At 36.0% G+C, this 16,125-nt stretch overlaps 1 protein-coding gene across 4 annotated transcripts in view; it reads left to right on the top strand.

Moving 5' to 3' along the window:
• The window catches only part of Kair1d (Kainate-type ionotropic glutamate receptor subunit 1D), a 134,612-nt gene that overhangs the window by 93,781 nt on the left and 24,706 nt on the right, over window positions 1–16,125 (top strand). For all 4 annotated transcript variants that reach the window (XM_071711519.1, XM_071711520.1, XM_071711517.1 and 1 more), the window contains exons 5-6: window positions 5,048–5,189; window positions 13,192–13,359. In XM_071711519.1, the coding sequence (XP_071567620.1) occupies window positions 5,048–5,189; window positions 13,192–13,359 (310 nt within the window). The remainder of the gene's footprint in view (window positions 1–5,047; window positions 5,190–13,191; window positions 13,360–16,125) is intronic.

Here is a 16,125-nt window from a genome sequence, read left to right as displayed (position 1 = left end):
ACAGACTTTTTAGAGGTTCAGTCCGAAATTATACATGCATTTGTATTGTAAACATGCTCAATTTTTTTCAAGTCGATCTAAGCCTCTGTATTTGAGTTAGCACTGCAAAACGAAAAAAAATAAGAAACTGAGAAAAATGCGTTTAAAGTTTTTAATACATATTTTCAAGCATTAAAAACTAAAACTAAGTAAAAAAATTTTTTTGTTATAGTTTATGATCCAAATAAATTGTGTTAAAGGACAATTCTCCGTTTCAATTCATTTCTTTGTAAGAAATTCCCCCAAAAAAGCATCATTTTTGACCAATATGACTGTCTAGTCCCCATAAGAATCGTCTTTCGCCAGCTAACAATAAATGCCGCGTTTATTTTACTCTGGTGTTTCTTCTAATCAAGCCAAGCAACCGTTGCTATCACAATCGAAGTCAAGAGACTATCAAGAATCTTTTCATAGAGCCAATAGCGAATCATAAAACCGAAAATCGAAGGGAATTAAATCGGTGAAAAGGAACTCAGCCGCACACAGTAATACCAACAATGCACCACGTTATTTTTATTACTTTCGTAAGTCTTTTCGAGATGGTGAAAGCACTCTGTAAAGCAGGAACGCGTTAACTGCCAAGCACTGACAAGTAGAAGTCTCTCCGGCAACGTGTGGCCGCAATAAAGCATTTAATCGACTCACGCAACTGTGCTTTATTGATTATCCGATTTCAATACACTGCCCGGTATCATCTACTGATTGAATTGAACTGGTAGCATGAAATAACGTAATATCAGATATGCGTACATCTTCATCGTATTGTGTCTAAGTGTTGAACGATTGAAAGCTACTTTGCTACCTACAATTAATATTATAATGACAAAATAAAAATAAGGAAAGATTGAATTCTGGATTATAATCAAAATGGGTGAATAAATTTTAAGAATAAATAAAAAATTCTTATCATAGGTTGCAAAATGTTCTTATTGTTATATATATGTGGTAGCGCGGCATAATTCTTATTAAGCAAATAAAGAACATTTAATGTTATCATATTGAGGCGCGATATTTCGCGAAAAAAATTTCATGCGATCAAATAGCATGGTTCCAATAGTTCCTTGCATGTGAAGATTTGCGTCATTCATTTAACGAGGCCGCGGAATTGATACGTTCTCGGCATTTTGCATTTTCTTGATGAAAAACAAATATTGGAGCAGAGCGTAACCATCGAGGATATTGATTATCGAGCATATCGAATTGCTGGACGCGTTTTTCATCAGCGCGTCGTCCTTCGTTGTTTCATCATTATAAATTGAGAGAATCCACATCTCGATAGCGCGTGTCTTGTGAATAATTGCTTTCGCTGCCGTGTATCGACGTAACATTTACTGTACCTTAGGAAGTATATATTGATCGATTAAAATCTTACATATTTGAATATATTTGACAAATATTATTTATAACAGTACATCTCCGTTATCAACATATCTGTTACTCGCGTAATAGAATTTCTGACTACATATGTTTAGAAGCTGCAGATTTGGGAAATATCTGTAAATATAAAAACAAAGTTTTATAATCGGTATAAAAAGATATTTATTCTAAGGGTATCCTTAAAAAAGCATTTAAAATTACAATAACATTTATTGATTGTCATACAAAAATAAAAGATTAATATTTATCATAATCAGAATAATGATTTATTATTGTACAATCTGTGGTGACAAACTAAAGTTTATTACAGTCATATATTTTAAAATCTTTCGCTAGAAAATTAATGATTATAAATTTGTTTCTTGTATATCTTTGTAATACGTACAAGTTCAAATATTTTGCAAGATTTGAAAACTACATATAATCACGCATCATATTTATCTACGAGGATGTAAAAAAAAAAGAGAGAAACGGGCGGCAATTGCGAGTCTTGCTTTGTATTCACATCTTTTGTCTCACAATTCAGAAACCATGTCAGATCCGTGGCGTTCATTCGTAACTCTCTTTCCGTACGCGAGAAGATTAAAAATTCCGAGACTGTGCTCTCTCGCCGTTGTGCGTTTTGAGACGGTACGGCGTCTTTTTCAACTCTTCCCGCATCCTCCTCCCGCAGGAGGCTGAGTATCGCACGAGCCATCTCTCGAAAGCTTATCTGGAGCGATGGTGACGGTCGACTGAAGTACCGCAAGGAGTGGCCTCTTTGCGGGAGAAGGAAAAAAAGAGCAAACGGAAGACGTTTCCTCGTCTTACGTTATACTGTTTGATTTTTTCGAGAGTGCGTCTCTCAAAATCGAGAATTATATCGAGAGAGAGAGAAAGAAGTTCGAACATGGAGAATCGTTTGAAGCAACGTAGCGATTTCTTATTGTTAATAAATTTTATATTGCAATCGATATCGCAAAAACCATTTGTGATTGGATACACGATCACAATTATATCTTCTTCCTTTATCTAAATCCGTTGTAAAATTAAATTATTTTCGGTAAATGAAATTCGTGATAAGATTTATGATACTTCAATAAATTTTGATAATTAGATTCTTCGATTCGTAATTCCGTAAAATTGATATCAAAATCAATATGTTATGTTGCTTCATATTTGCATATCGCGAAAAATTACGTTGAAAAAGTTAGAACGTTATGCTAAATTATTTTCAAAATATTTTCATAGTCTCACATATTCTGTACATTCTGTAATGTTGGGTTTTGCGTGATAATACAATGAAAAGTCACAAAGTTCTTATGACACACAACTCATAAAAATTTCATAATACATACTCGCAATTTGTAACTTGCCGAAATTGATCGGTAAATTATTTTGTGCGCATATATAATATACATTAACCCTTGGTATTGGATGAATATCTATACCTCGGGTCATCCGTTAACACAACGTGATTGCTGCAATACCTATAACCATCAACGTAATTGAGAGAGAAATAGCTTAGAATCGGTATAAACGCGATAGGATAACTAATTTAGAATGACAATCATTACGCAATTGCATAGTAATGATAGCATTAATAACAAATAATGCCATATTCGTAATTATCGTATTAATCGTCAATCGTGCGGTAATAATGATAAATAATGCAAATACGAGCATGATTCATTGAAGCGAATGCTGTAGTCAAGCTAGGACACGTTCCCAAAAAACCTTTTCATATTTTTTCTGATAAAATAGAACGTTATTTCCGTTATTGATGATAACGTAACAATCACAGAATACAATGGATTAATTTAGTTTGAAGATTGACGCTTTATATAAATTATAAAACATAAATTTCTATGTTTACACGTGTGCGTAATATTACGTAAAAATAAAATAGAAAACATGTAGAATGCATGTGTGAATACGTGTGACACGAAAGAAATTGCCTTTAGATAATAAACACTCACAAATCATATCCTCAAAAAATCATTAAATATAGTGCCACAAAATGCACACGCACATAAATTTCTAAACGAGCATCGTCAACCGATCAAATAAGCGTTTAAGTTCCATGTCGAAAGAGTCACAGAAAATTTCTTAAGCGACTTTAGTTATGATTCTCGGAGTAGGTAATCTCGGGTAAGAGCCGGGTTGTTGGCCAACACGATGAAAACGGTAAGCCTTTAAGGGGTTGAGAGGTGACAAAATGCGAGTAATCGGCGTCGAGACGCCGAAATGATGCTACAATATTTCGAGGCGTTTCACGGTTATTTCTCTGTAATATCGTAAAGCTATCCAAAGGCAGGGTGTATTGTGCGATATACGTGACGCTGCTGAACGCTTATTACTGTAGTAAACTGTTGCTACGAAGAAATAGTATGGTCATAATGCCGATCAAATCGACGCATTAAGACATATTTATTGTATACATTTATATATATAATATACTTATATACACATATATTTTATATGTATGTATATATATATATAAAATAGTACTTTATATGTGCGTTCGAAAATTTGTATTGCAATATGATAACTATTCGAGAAATAAATTTTCTGATACATTACTAATCAATCCAACATTTAGAAGTATATCTGACTATAATAATAATAATAATTAATAATAATAGCTTTTTTGAAGTGCAAGAGATATAGATGTTCTACACGAAGACAAATGTGATAGAGAACAACACTTCAAGAGATGAGGCATCAGCAATGATGCTGATTATAAGCCTATACTTTTAATATAATCGAATTAATATAACAATAAATACTCTTAATATCATCTAATTAGTATAGCAATAAAATTGTACTGAAATAAATCTATATAATCTAAAAGAAAATTACAATTGTTTATTAAAAATTACCATATAACTCGCATTTCCGTCAACACTCGCCCTTCTCCATTTCATTGTTCGATAAAGTCGCAGACGCGAAAAGAGAGATGCAATCGTCACCAACGGGGACGGGGACAGAAATGAAATTCGCAGGACGATACAGCTACGAGAGCAACGCGGGCATAAAGGGCACTTTCGCTAAATTATGCATAGAGCATGAAAAATTCCCATGGCGAGTCCGGATCCCGACTTCCACGGGCTGCATAAGGAGATTCGCATTATCGTGCATGTTGAATGACTGGAAGCGAGAGGGAGAAACCCGAAGGGTGGCCGAGAGGCCGGAGAGCAGCCGGTAGTAGTATGAAATTTTAAAAGTAGTACACGACGAAAAGCATGTCCGGAATCGGAACCGTTCTGCTCCCGAAGAGCATCGCGAGTGAGCGAATGAGTTTTCGCGCGAAGTGATCTGCAGAGAGACAAAATTTCACATTATTATATTATGTGCTTTTGACGTTTGCCTTTCTTTCACCAATTACATCTCGACAGACTGCATTAGAAAATTCCAATTAAAAATTTTTGTTTGGATTTCTGCTTTTGCTGCTTGGCCCAATCATATTTAATCTGTTTTTTTTGCAAACTAGCAAAAATTTGAAATAAAAATTGAGATGTTTCTGCAGCAAAATTTTCGACATACTTTGAGACCTTCTCTTGTCGCTTAAATTCTACCAGCACAATTCAACATTTCCTTTATAAAAGTTTAAGAATAAGTACATCTTACAGAGAAAATTGTTTTGTTTCAGGCCGTTGCTAAAACAAATCAAGAATTCTGCGGAGTCGCATATCGTGCTCGACTGTTCCACCGAGAGGATCTACGATGTGCTGAAACAAGCGCAACAGATTGGAATGATGAGCGACTATCACAGCTACCTTATCACGTCACTGGTAGGTACCCCCAAGATTAAATGCGATTAACAATCGACTTTCCGTCCGTCATAGGCCACGGAGTAATCCGGAGTAGACACGTAGGAGTCGCGAAATTGCATCAGGCGCGTTGCTTGTAAGACTAATTCTCGCAATCTTCATCGTCTGAGCCACCTGCGGCTCTCTCCCTGTCTTCGGTGCCTCCCTGTCAAGAAAGCTGCGCCGAAGGAGTTGGCGCTTCCCACGAAGACTCAAGATCGATAACTTTACTCCCGGAATATTTGAACCTCTCGTAAATTACCACTAAAAAGACAAGGGATCGCTCACCGTACGAACGGTTCAAAGATTGCCATCCGCCGTCAGTGAGAGAGATCCGCCGTGATATACAGCGAAACGTAAAATGCAGCTCAACGTGACGTTGAATAACGTTGGCGGTATTATTTTGTGATAGTAGCAAATTTGCCTGATTATTTATTATTTTAAAGGTAATAATTTATTCTGCCACGCTATGAAGTCGCGAAGCAATATGATAGATTCTATTGATATACAGCGAATAAATCATTATTTAGGATAAAGCGTAAAAATGATATATTTCAATTTTTTTAAATAACACACTTAATAGTATAATTTATAAAATATTAAAATTAAGGATCTGTTGAGAATTATTAAGACATCAAAATATATCTTCGAGCTACAAAAAGCTCCTCAGATTGACGTTGAATGTTAAAAAGGAACATTGACTCTATAAGATCGATAATGCAAATAAGATTCAATAAACTATGTCCTTTTTTTATATCAGATTAGAATACAGTTCCAAGGAAAGAGAATAATTTTCGTGAATAACTAATTTAATCGCGACAAAAGGGTCCATCGCGAGATCTCGCGTATGGAATGTAATTTTCAATTGCAATACGAGGAGTAAAATTTTTAAATTTTGCTTTACACGCTCGTCTGCAAGCTCATTGCGAGCATGATGAAAACGTTACGCAGGTGCAAACGCGCAATGTGACTTTTGAATGAGTAAAAAGCGAAAACGTCGGCCTGCTGCAGTTAAAATTGGAAGCTGTCTCAGGATAATTAGTAATTTACAGCCGTCTCGACAGTGCGAGTTGAAGCGGAAAGGCAGGCGTCACGTCAGTCGGGGACGCTATGAGAAGCGCGTCGTCGCGCCGACGACGACGCGACGCGACGCGACTCGACATCCGCGACGGCAATAAGTGATAAAAAATAAATGGGGCTTTAAACGGACACGCTATATAACCGCGAGCGACGCAATTTATCTCGGTACTTTTCCCCCTTCCCCTTACTAGATTTCAATTTAGATCCATTAAAATGTAAATCAGCGAGGGTATTTGTTCGAGCGCGGAAGAATCGAGCTACGTTCTTTTTTCCCCCGGGCTTCTTTCCGTTGACTCTGTACTGACGATGGTCGGTTTGTTTTACGGGAATAACACCGATTAATACCGACGGCGAATGTACATCGATCGCCGATATTGGTCAATTCCGGTTTAACGGTGTCACAAACGCGATGAATCCTAAATTAATCGTAAAATTTCTTCCATTATTTTGCTTTATTTTACTGACGCGGATGAGTGCAAAATCGCTTGTATATCTTCAATGAACCAGTAAAAATTGATACATTATCCGTTTAATATTTATCAACAGTAACTTGAGGAAGATTAATGAGGTTGGCCATGTGCGTATGTATATAAATTTTCATTAATAATATATAATCGCCCCTAATGGTTTCCCTGTAAAATTTGCATCGTTTAACTTAGCTATCAGCTTAAACTATTAATTTATAAACTGTGCGTGGGAAGTTTACTCTTAATATTAATTATTACGCAAACGAAAGAAAAATCCCGAAAATAAATGGAGCGGAGCTATTTAAAAAAAAAAAAAAAAGAATTTTTACCGAGTGTAAACGAAACGTTATCTAATATAATGGGAAAGCAAATGATAAATTATTAGTTCGGAGAGGTGTGACCAGATTGCTCGACACGATAAAACTCGGCGAGATGAAAAGGATAGGAAGCTGCTTAATAATTGCTTAATGCCGCGACCGATCTCCATCGCGTGAGGGAATTTAACGGTGTGCCCCGCTCGATTCCCGAGACGATATGTCTCGCGTTGGAGACTATTTATTTTCACTTACGCCGGTCAGTCGTCAAGGCTCTCGGAGGGAAAAATTGGCCATCATCCATCAACCTGACCTTTCCGCGGCACAGGATCGGGGAAGCACGGCTGTGTTACACGCGGTCGGATGTAGGTATAACACACACCGTATAGCCCAGAGCGCCCTTTCCCTCGGCGGATACCGGGGCAAGAGCATTAATGAATCCTGCTCGGTCACTCCGGCTTGGCTTTCGACGAATTGCCTTTCATTGAATTAAGTTCGCCTCATAAAACAGTGATTTTCGCAATGAAATTATGGGAGTCTGTTCTCTCGCGCGGGTCCCACGGTGGAGAGCTGAGACCATATACGAATTTTGCTTTCAGCATTCTGCTTCTACGAATTTATGGGTGGCGTCGACGCGTACACCCCCAGTCCCCGCGCGATCATTACGGTTATTATGCCTGTTACGGTTACGATGATTGTTATAGTCGTTATAGTCTTGGCCGCCATTAAAGTGCTTATTACGGACATCCATCGCTTAGGATGATACGCCCTTGGATTTTCACGCTACACTTTGGAGCTCTTGAGCTCGTCCCGGGAATATCCTATTCCGCGCTGAAATAGAATACTTCTCAAGCAAAATTCCGTTCAAATAAAACGGCTTTCAACACGGCCTTTAATCAGAAAACTGTGAAAATCTCGAAAATCGCTTAAAGAAGTTAATTAGATGGCTACGAAATCCTGAAAGCCTTTAAAGAAATCACGTTTACTTTAAAAGAAATGTATACATTTATTTATTAACCCACCAAATTAGCAAAGTATTTAATTAATTATTAAGTACGAAGATGTAATCTGATATTATTAGACGAAACTAAACGTTCAATGTAAAATCCGAACTAAAGATGTTAATTTAAACTAAACTGAGATTTAATCACAGTAATTACGGATCTTTCACTATTTAATGTTTTTACTAAAAACGGAACAACTATTATCAATTTCTAATATGTATTTCAATCTGCATAATGTGAGCAAAGTTAATAGAATTTTTACAATGGGAAAATATTTTTCCATCATATGTATTCTTTCTTCAAAAAGTAAAATAGCTAACGCAAAATTAGCAAAAGAATTCTTATCGGTACATAATTGAAGGGTAAAAAATTACAGGGGGAAAAAATCAAAGTCCACTTTGTGTCGAAATTAATCTGTTCATGCTATCTTGTGACATTTTCAAAGAACTTTTATGATTCTTATCTGTTTCGATCAAGAACAATAACAATTCGTTGGAAATAAGGCCGAAAGATGTATCGTGCTGGGGAAAAACGATAGTCCACGCGCTTGTAGGTAAGAACCATCCAACATAAAATGTAAACACTAACAATAAGTAAACACTAGTAAACAATAAGTAAACACTATGCATATTCCGATATTCATTGCTAGTACTCTCAATAGCTTCCTAAGATATCTGATGTCTCGAAATTTAAAATTGTTGTTTTCCTCGAAATTACTCCGGATAGACATTGGGCATCGTTTTTCCCCTGTACTCTTCAACTGTCACCGCAATCGTATAATTATAATCGACTGCAAATTAAATATTTAAAATACCGCTGCAAAATATTTTCTTTCACCGATTCGCCATGTTTGTACGGCGCCATAATACGCATCGATGTATAAAAGCTGAACATCTGTCAAACGATGATGCTCTCCGCGCCGCGCGCCCACATAGGTTCGCTGGGTGTTCGCGTTTCAAAACAACAAGTTTACGAGCCAACGAAATTCCGTGATAGACTCCGTAACAACCACGCATGGACGCAGTGTTGTGTGAAAAGCGATATTCTTGCCGGGATCTATCATATGCCGCGGGCACGATGATAACGCACTGAGAAAAAAAGCCATTCTCTTTGTTACTCGCCCGTATGTTAGTCTTGTTGATAAACAAAAATCCGACAGTACATGTATATTTATACAATACAATAGCTTTGGTACCGTATCGAGACGGACACGCGAGGAGAGTAATCTATTTTCCAATGTGACGAAATCTATTCCATAGACGAAAACTATCCGAAAATATACGTGCCACGATCATCGTCGAATTGAGTAACTGCGATCGGTAAACTATATATGGAGGGTAAATAACAAAGCTTCTCTTCTACGGGTATTAATTTAACTCTTAAAGGCTACTTGGGTTCATATTTGGACCTAGAGTCTATTTCAAACGCTCATTCATGTTGTCAAAATTGCACCTTCAAAAATCGACGTTTTTGAACAATTTAATATTAATTATTGACAAATTTTTTAATTCTATTATATTCTTCAGTCTTTCCTACCTTTATTTCACATATAATTTTTTTTTAATTTGGTTGATTAGACCCTGCAGAATTACACGCGAAAGTTGCGAGGACCATATATGGACAGCGTAGCCTCAAATGGTCGAGACTTGAAGTGTAGCCTTTAAGGGTAGAGGTTTAGTTACCGCATAATCTCCTCGGCGCGCATAATGCGAAAGGAATTTCGCGCGTTTGAAGCAGCGTGTTAATAAAATGTTGCGTGCGAGAGACATAAATCGCCACACTGAAAAAGGTTGTACGAGTGGGTGCATGCAACAACAGCACTCGCCATCGTATCCTCACAGGCACTTTCGAGTTTTCATCGCCGTTGTTCCCTCGCTTTATCAGTTATTCCTGCGATGACAATAATCGGTGCATACGTACAATATTACATTGTGTATTAAATGCACATCTCGAGTGAAGTAATTGGAATTGATGAGCAAATGGGGTAACATAATGATTTTCCAATGATAAAATGAGCAGCAACTTTAAACTCGTTAAAAAGTGTATGTACGTGTGTGTATGTATGTGAGTGAATAAACGGATTTAAATAAATAACCATTAATTTTATCATCGGAAAGTGTTCTTCGCATTACTCAAAGGTATTTATTAACATTATATATTATTTATTTATATTTATATTTATTGAACCTATATCTATAACAATTATTATCCATATATCATTCATATATCATTATATACACATGTCTATATATCATTTTCTTGTTTATCTGTTATTGGTTCTGCAAACACCAATAGTATCATGAATAATTAATGTGTTTGAATAATTCAAAGTCTTCTATATGTACATATAACAAATTCGATAACAGCAGTTTTTTAACAAAGATTTTAGTATATTCTATTATTAACTATTTAGTATATTCTATTTATTATTTACTAGATTTTACTGTTTTAGTACTCACAATATTTTTTTTATATATTATTATTTGATATTTAATACTATAAGTATATTGATTAATTATGTCCATTTATATATCAATGCAGATTAACTTTAATCTCGGTTTAGCTTACTTTTTATCTTTTCCTAGTTTTGAAAATTAGAAAAAGATAAAAAGTAATTTAAATCGAAATTAAAGTTAATCTACATTGGTAGAAATGGATATAAATCTTATGTTAAGTTTGCGTGTGTTTGCGAACATTTTTTTGATCTCTTATTTTTATTCCAAAATTATTGATACTATAATTTTATTTCTAAAAAAAGTCGATTCTACGTACATTGATATTTTACTTTATTAAGCGTGGGTGCAAATTTTGAACTTACTGATCTTCATAATCTTCTAACTTGCGCTTCCAAATGATTCCTTTTATGGCCTCCATCTTCGTGTTGCCTCCCAAGAGATTCGGTAATCGTGTTGCGCAACGATCACCAAAGGGGTGATAAAGGACAGAACGGGATTAAGGACGAGGGAAATTCGTGGACGTAACGGAGAATGCAGTCCCATCGACCGCCGTTATTGCGCGGACGGGCAAGCGGTATCGCCGCCGCGTTGCGACGTGTATCTTGAAAGAGTTGCAAACCGGATGTAGCTCGAGGCGAGACGATGATCAATCGCTGCGCGGCGTTCAATCGATTCGCGTGACATCGCGGGAACGTACGATGTCGCCAACTGGTGTCCCACCTACTTGGCGAAGAGACAGGGAGATCGGGAACACGGACTTATCCATCATGCTCCGGATGCGGGACAAAGGATAATAAATGGCCGCGACGCGATCCACCGCGAGTATTTGAAAAGATGGACCGGGATGGACGCGCCTTCGAGCTGCACGCGACTTTAAATCACGTCGGCCCACAAGCGTCACCGCGCGATACAGATACCGGCCTCTGAGAGCAGATGCTTCGTGCTTGAGTTATCTCCACTCCTGTCGATAGCTACTGAATACTATCATGGAGAATACAAATTCAAACGTCCTTCCTGCCTCAGATGCCAATCGCGGCGAATATAAATGGCGATGCGTTTCATACCCAATATTATATTTCATAGTAATTCTGAAAGAGAGAAATGTACACGAGGAATGATCGATCCAGTTCGTCAGGCCGACGATTGCTGTATCGAAAATTTTGTTTTAATACTTTAACGTATTTTACTATGGCTATTTAATCGAGAATCAATATACACATAAAATGTACTTCTATTTTCTTCTACTCGCATATCCGGTTCGAATTACAAGTCAAATATCGAAAATTATATCCATAATTTAAGAAAAACATACCGAATCTCTTTTTATTCATTTTATAGTACATTTAACAATTATAGAAATAAATCCTCTTTTTAATGAAAATATTAATGAAAATATCATTAATCGTAATTTAATTAAATCTTCAATGCTCAATATTTTGATCATTAAAATTAATAAATTAATAAACTCGAAATTAAAATCTAGAGCTAAATATTTATACTGATATAATTATATGTTTATTTCTATTACATGTATTTATTTGAACAATGTAAATGCGATTTTTCAACACAATATTTTACATTATACACAAAAGCGTGTGCACTTTATCGTGTAATTTTAATTAAATATAATAAGGCATGTTAAAGCATGATGTAAAACAGAATAAATTTTTAAGATAAAAAATTTATTTTTAATCTTTTAAAATATATTCCATATAACTTTTTTAAAATGGACTCTTTCCACGTTGGAATTATTTGTCATCTCGCTCCTCTTACGCTTGTCAATACAAAATCCATTAACTGAAAGGCGTTCGCAAATCGCTTGCGCTGCTTTTATGACTTCTTCATCCAATATAAAACATCGACCTTTCAATTTCCCTTTGATTGCTGGGAATAGTCAGAAATCGTGGAGAGCGAAGGACGATACGGAGACCGGAGAACAACCTGGATGCTTTTTTTTTTCTTCTAACAAGTCGGACACGAGATTTTTGCAGCGTGAAAAAACTGACAGACCTGAACTATTATAGGAAACAAAACATCAATCTCTGGAGTCGAACGGAAATCGTCCAGCTTTACTAGGTTCGACATCTGTGATTCGCGGGATCCTATACGTAATCTGAAATAAGTCGTGGAACGTCACGAGAAAATATCCTCCAGAAAATCTAACGTCACATTGGCTTTACCATGTGAATCCGATTGAGATTTATCTTATATGGTTAAATCACGTTCAATTATATAAATCATAAAACGAAACTTCCAACGGAAGTTTTACCAATTCGATTTGAAACATAATTCCTGCTTCTTCCAGAAAATATTTAGATTTTATTATTTGCATGCTCGATATTGGGAAAGAGAGAAATTTTTAATTCGTAAAAATATAGAATTATTATTTTTACACCGTCGTTTTCTATGACATTCATTAATACGTTAAGATAACATTTGTGAGACCGAATAATATTCAAGCGATCGATAGAAAAAATATCTAAGGTAATTTCTAAAAATTGAATACAAGTGGTCACTCATAAAATCTATCAAATGCGATAACAGAAGAAGACTATATATTCCACAGAGTACCTATAGACTGCTGCAGCTGATATGAAATTTTATAATCTAGAAGCATGTAACTAATGAGAATTCACGTCACGATCAATCCGAATTCTTTTCAGGACTTGCATACCGTCGACTTAGAAGAATTCAAGCACGGCGGGACCAATATCACTGCCTTTCGATTAGTGGACCCGGAGAAGCCGGAAATCCAGAAGGTAATTCAGGACTGGATCTACGGTGAGAAGCGCTACAATCGCGAGCTCGACATGGGACAGAACAGTAACAAGGTAAGATGCATCTCACATGGAAGTTAACGATAACCGGAAATGGATTGCCGATATAGGAGAGAGCAGGCCACTATGCCGCGTTACGGTCATATTGAAGTCGTTTATTTTACCGATGTCGATATTTCGCTCTCAAAGTTCGTCTCGGGCATAAAGTATATAAATATATAAATAATACGCGGCGCGAGATATACGGCGTCGCAAAGTGTAAGCGTACGGATGTTATGTATGCAAATGCAAAGATCGTTTCACGGCGAAATATGTTCCCGTCCTTAAAGCGGCCGCGCGCGTCTCACGTAATAACACTCTAATTTCGCATTCTTCGCGCAAGCCCGCTTGACGGCCGCATCGATCTACTTCTTCTCCGGTTCTTTCGCTCGCGCGAAAGACTTAGCGCGAGCCGGCTCGCACTCTTTGACATGGCCGGGAATAACGGGGGCGAATGTAATAATTGGGTATTACCCCATTTGGAACTTGACTACCGCCCGTGAGGAAATTGAATTCCCTGTGACACGTGCCGATTCTCATAAGAATGCAAATACCGCAAAAGACCTGAACGACTGTCGGGTCCCGTTCTCGATTCCGTTGAACGAACTCGCTAGCCATTAGTACTATGTGTGACGCGAGAAAATCAAAATCTTTGTGATTAAACAGGCATGCACAATACTACTTTATCACTAAATTATCTACGTTTCTTCTCTAATGAATCGAAGGCCAAGATAAAGTATAACTATGTCAAGCTAATCACAATATTCTGATTATTAAAAATAGGACAGTATTAGCAAGATAATTTTCCCAATAAATTATCGCGTTTAATTTTACATCAATTAGATTTTAATTTAGGCCTTGAGTGACAGAAATGTCATTTAATAAACACTAGAAAAACGTTACAAATTAAAGCCGACCAAATTTTTGTTAGAAACAAATTGATCCGTTAAGAAAGTAGAAACTGCATCTTTACTATATTCAGTATATTTGTGTAAAATTATGTAAGCATTAAGAATACACAGACATGAACTTATATGAATATAACTGTTCTCTGTATATGTCTTGAGCTTTGGAGCGAAGATATTTAAATCCGAGAGTAGAGTAAAATTTCTGAAAGCTTTCGAATCTATCTACTTGGAGTTTTTGTTACTTTCCATCTGAGATTTTCTTTTCAATAAAGATAGAAAAATTTATCGATCAATATTATTCTATATTTCAAACTATATATATAAAGTAATTAATAAACTACACAGTTGGAAAATTTGTGTTAAACATAACATAAATCACATGCAATATAAAGCACATGTTTCAAACGGTCCACTATTTTTGTTAATTCAATATAGTTTTTAAATTATTTTAATAATTTTATATTCGTTAAGTTCAATTAACATAGCAGACATTTGTTAAATCTACACATATATTGATTACTTTACATAAAAACTTTAACCAGCAAATTTTTTTCACAAAAGTATAAAATTTTTCCAGTGTATACATATGTATATAAAGTACGTACATCTAGCACGCGCCTGTTTATGTCGTCCTAATTCTCTTTGTTGTAAATCTCTTGTATACCTGTGGCATACTCCGCGTAAAAGATTCATCTAACAATAAGAATTATTTATTATAAAACAAAAAATTACATCTATATCAAATTCTCAGGTGATTTCAGTTTAAAATATTAAATCTATAAATAATAAAGATAAAACACTTTCTAAGACTGATTGCTTGAAATAAGTGTAAATCTTAAAATATTTGTAAAATAATAATGTTACTAAACTAAAGTAATGTACACATCTCTGTATTATTATATTAACAAGCAGCATCAAGCTGGAATACTATTTTATTGTTATATTATTATACACCGCAACTGTAATATTATATTACGCAAGTTTATATCCGTACAGCGTAATGTTAGTAATGTTAATATGTACGGCGAAACTACAAGCAAGTTGCTCTTCAATTCCACATCACATAACTACCTTCTCGGTTCTCGGAAACCGCAAACACATCTCCGTTTTTATGCGCGCCTCGAATTTGAAGAGGCCAGGTCAGGTAGAACGTAGTCCATGCGTAAACATGATTTCCGTGTTAGTTTCGCTGCGGGTGCAGTTCGCGTACTACTTCCTTTACTTCCGTAAGCCGATTTCAAAATACAATCCATACACGAAGGCGAGAAACGTCGCGCGCGCGACTCGCAGCGTAGGAAATTACGTGTGCAGTTTACCTACTTCTGTGCCGAACATACTCTGTACACGGCGCGGCGTAATGAAACGACGGCAAATTAATCGGTATATACGTACATAGACGGTGTACATGAAAGTACACATGAGTTTGCAGGTACTTCCATTAGGTGTCGACATTTTATTGGATGTATCGATTAAGTCGATATACCGACGTCCTGTATGGCGTTACAGCGTAAGATTTAACGTCAACAGCGTCAGAATCTATACGAAATATAATAATTCATCAGATTTTCACATAGGACATGTAAAACTTTGCTAAAAATTGTTAAAAGATTTATTATCGTCATATTATTATCTCCCATCGCAATGTTTAATCCTCTCAATCTATGATATTAATTAAATCCTCTAAATAATGTTTGGAAAACTTACTTTTCGTACAATATAATATGCATTACAGTGAATAGAAATTCATTAGTATTGAGTAACACGCGTACATAGATTTAAAGACAAATCAATTCAGAGACTAATCGCTTGTTTTTTGCTTCACGACTCGTTGATTGAGCGTCACTCGATTAATGACACATAGGTAACTATTAGG

Source organism: Temnothorax nylanderi, unplaced genomic scaffold (genome assembly GCF_030848795.1).
Source record: "Temnothorax nylanderi isolate EJ_2023f unplaced genomic scaffold, tnyl_v1.0 TNYL_tig0099_pilon, whole genome shotgun sequence".
Classification (NCBI taxonomy): domain Eukaryota; kingdom Metazoa; phylum Arthropoda; class Insecta; order Hymenoptera; family Formicidae; genus Temnothorax; species Temnothorax nylanderi.
This window is presented reverse-complemented; position numbering and strand designations above follow the sequence as displayed.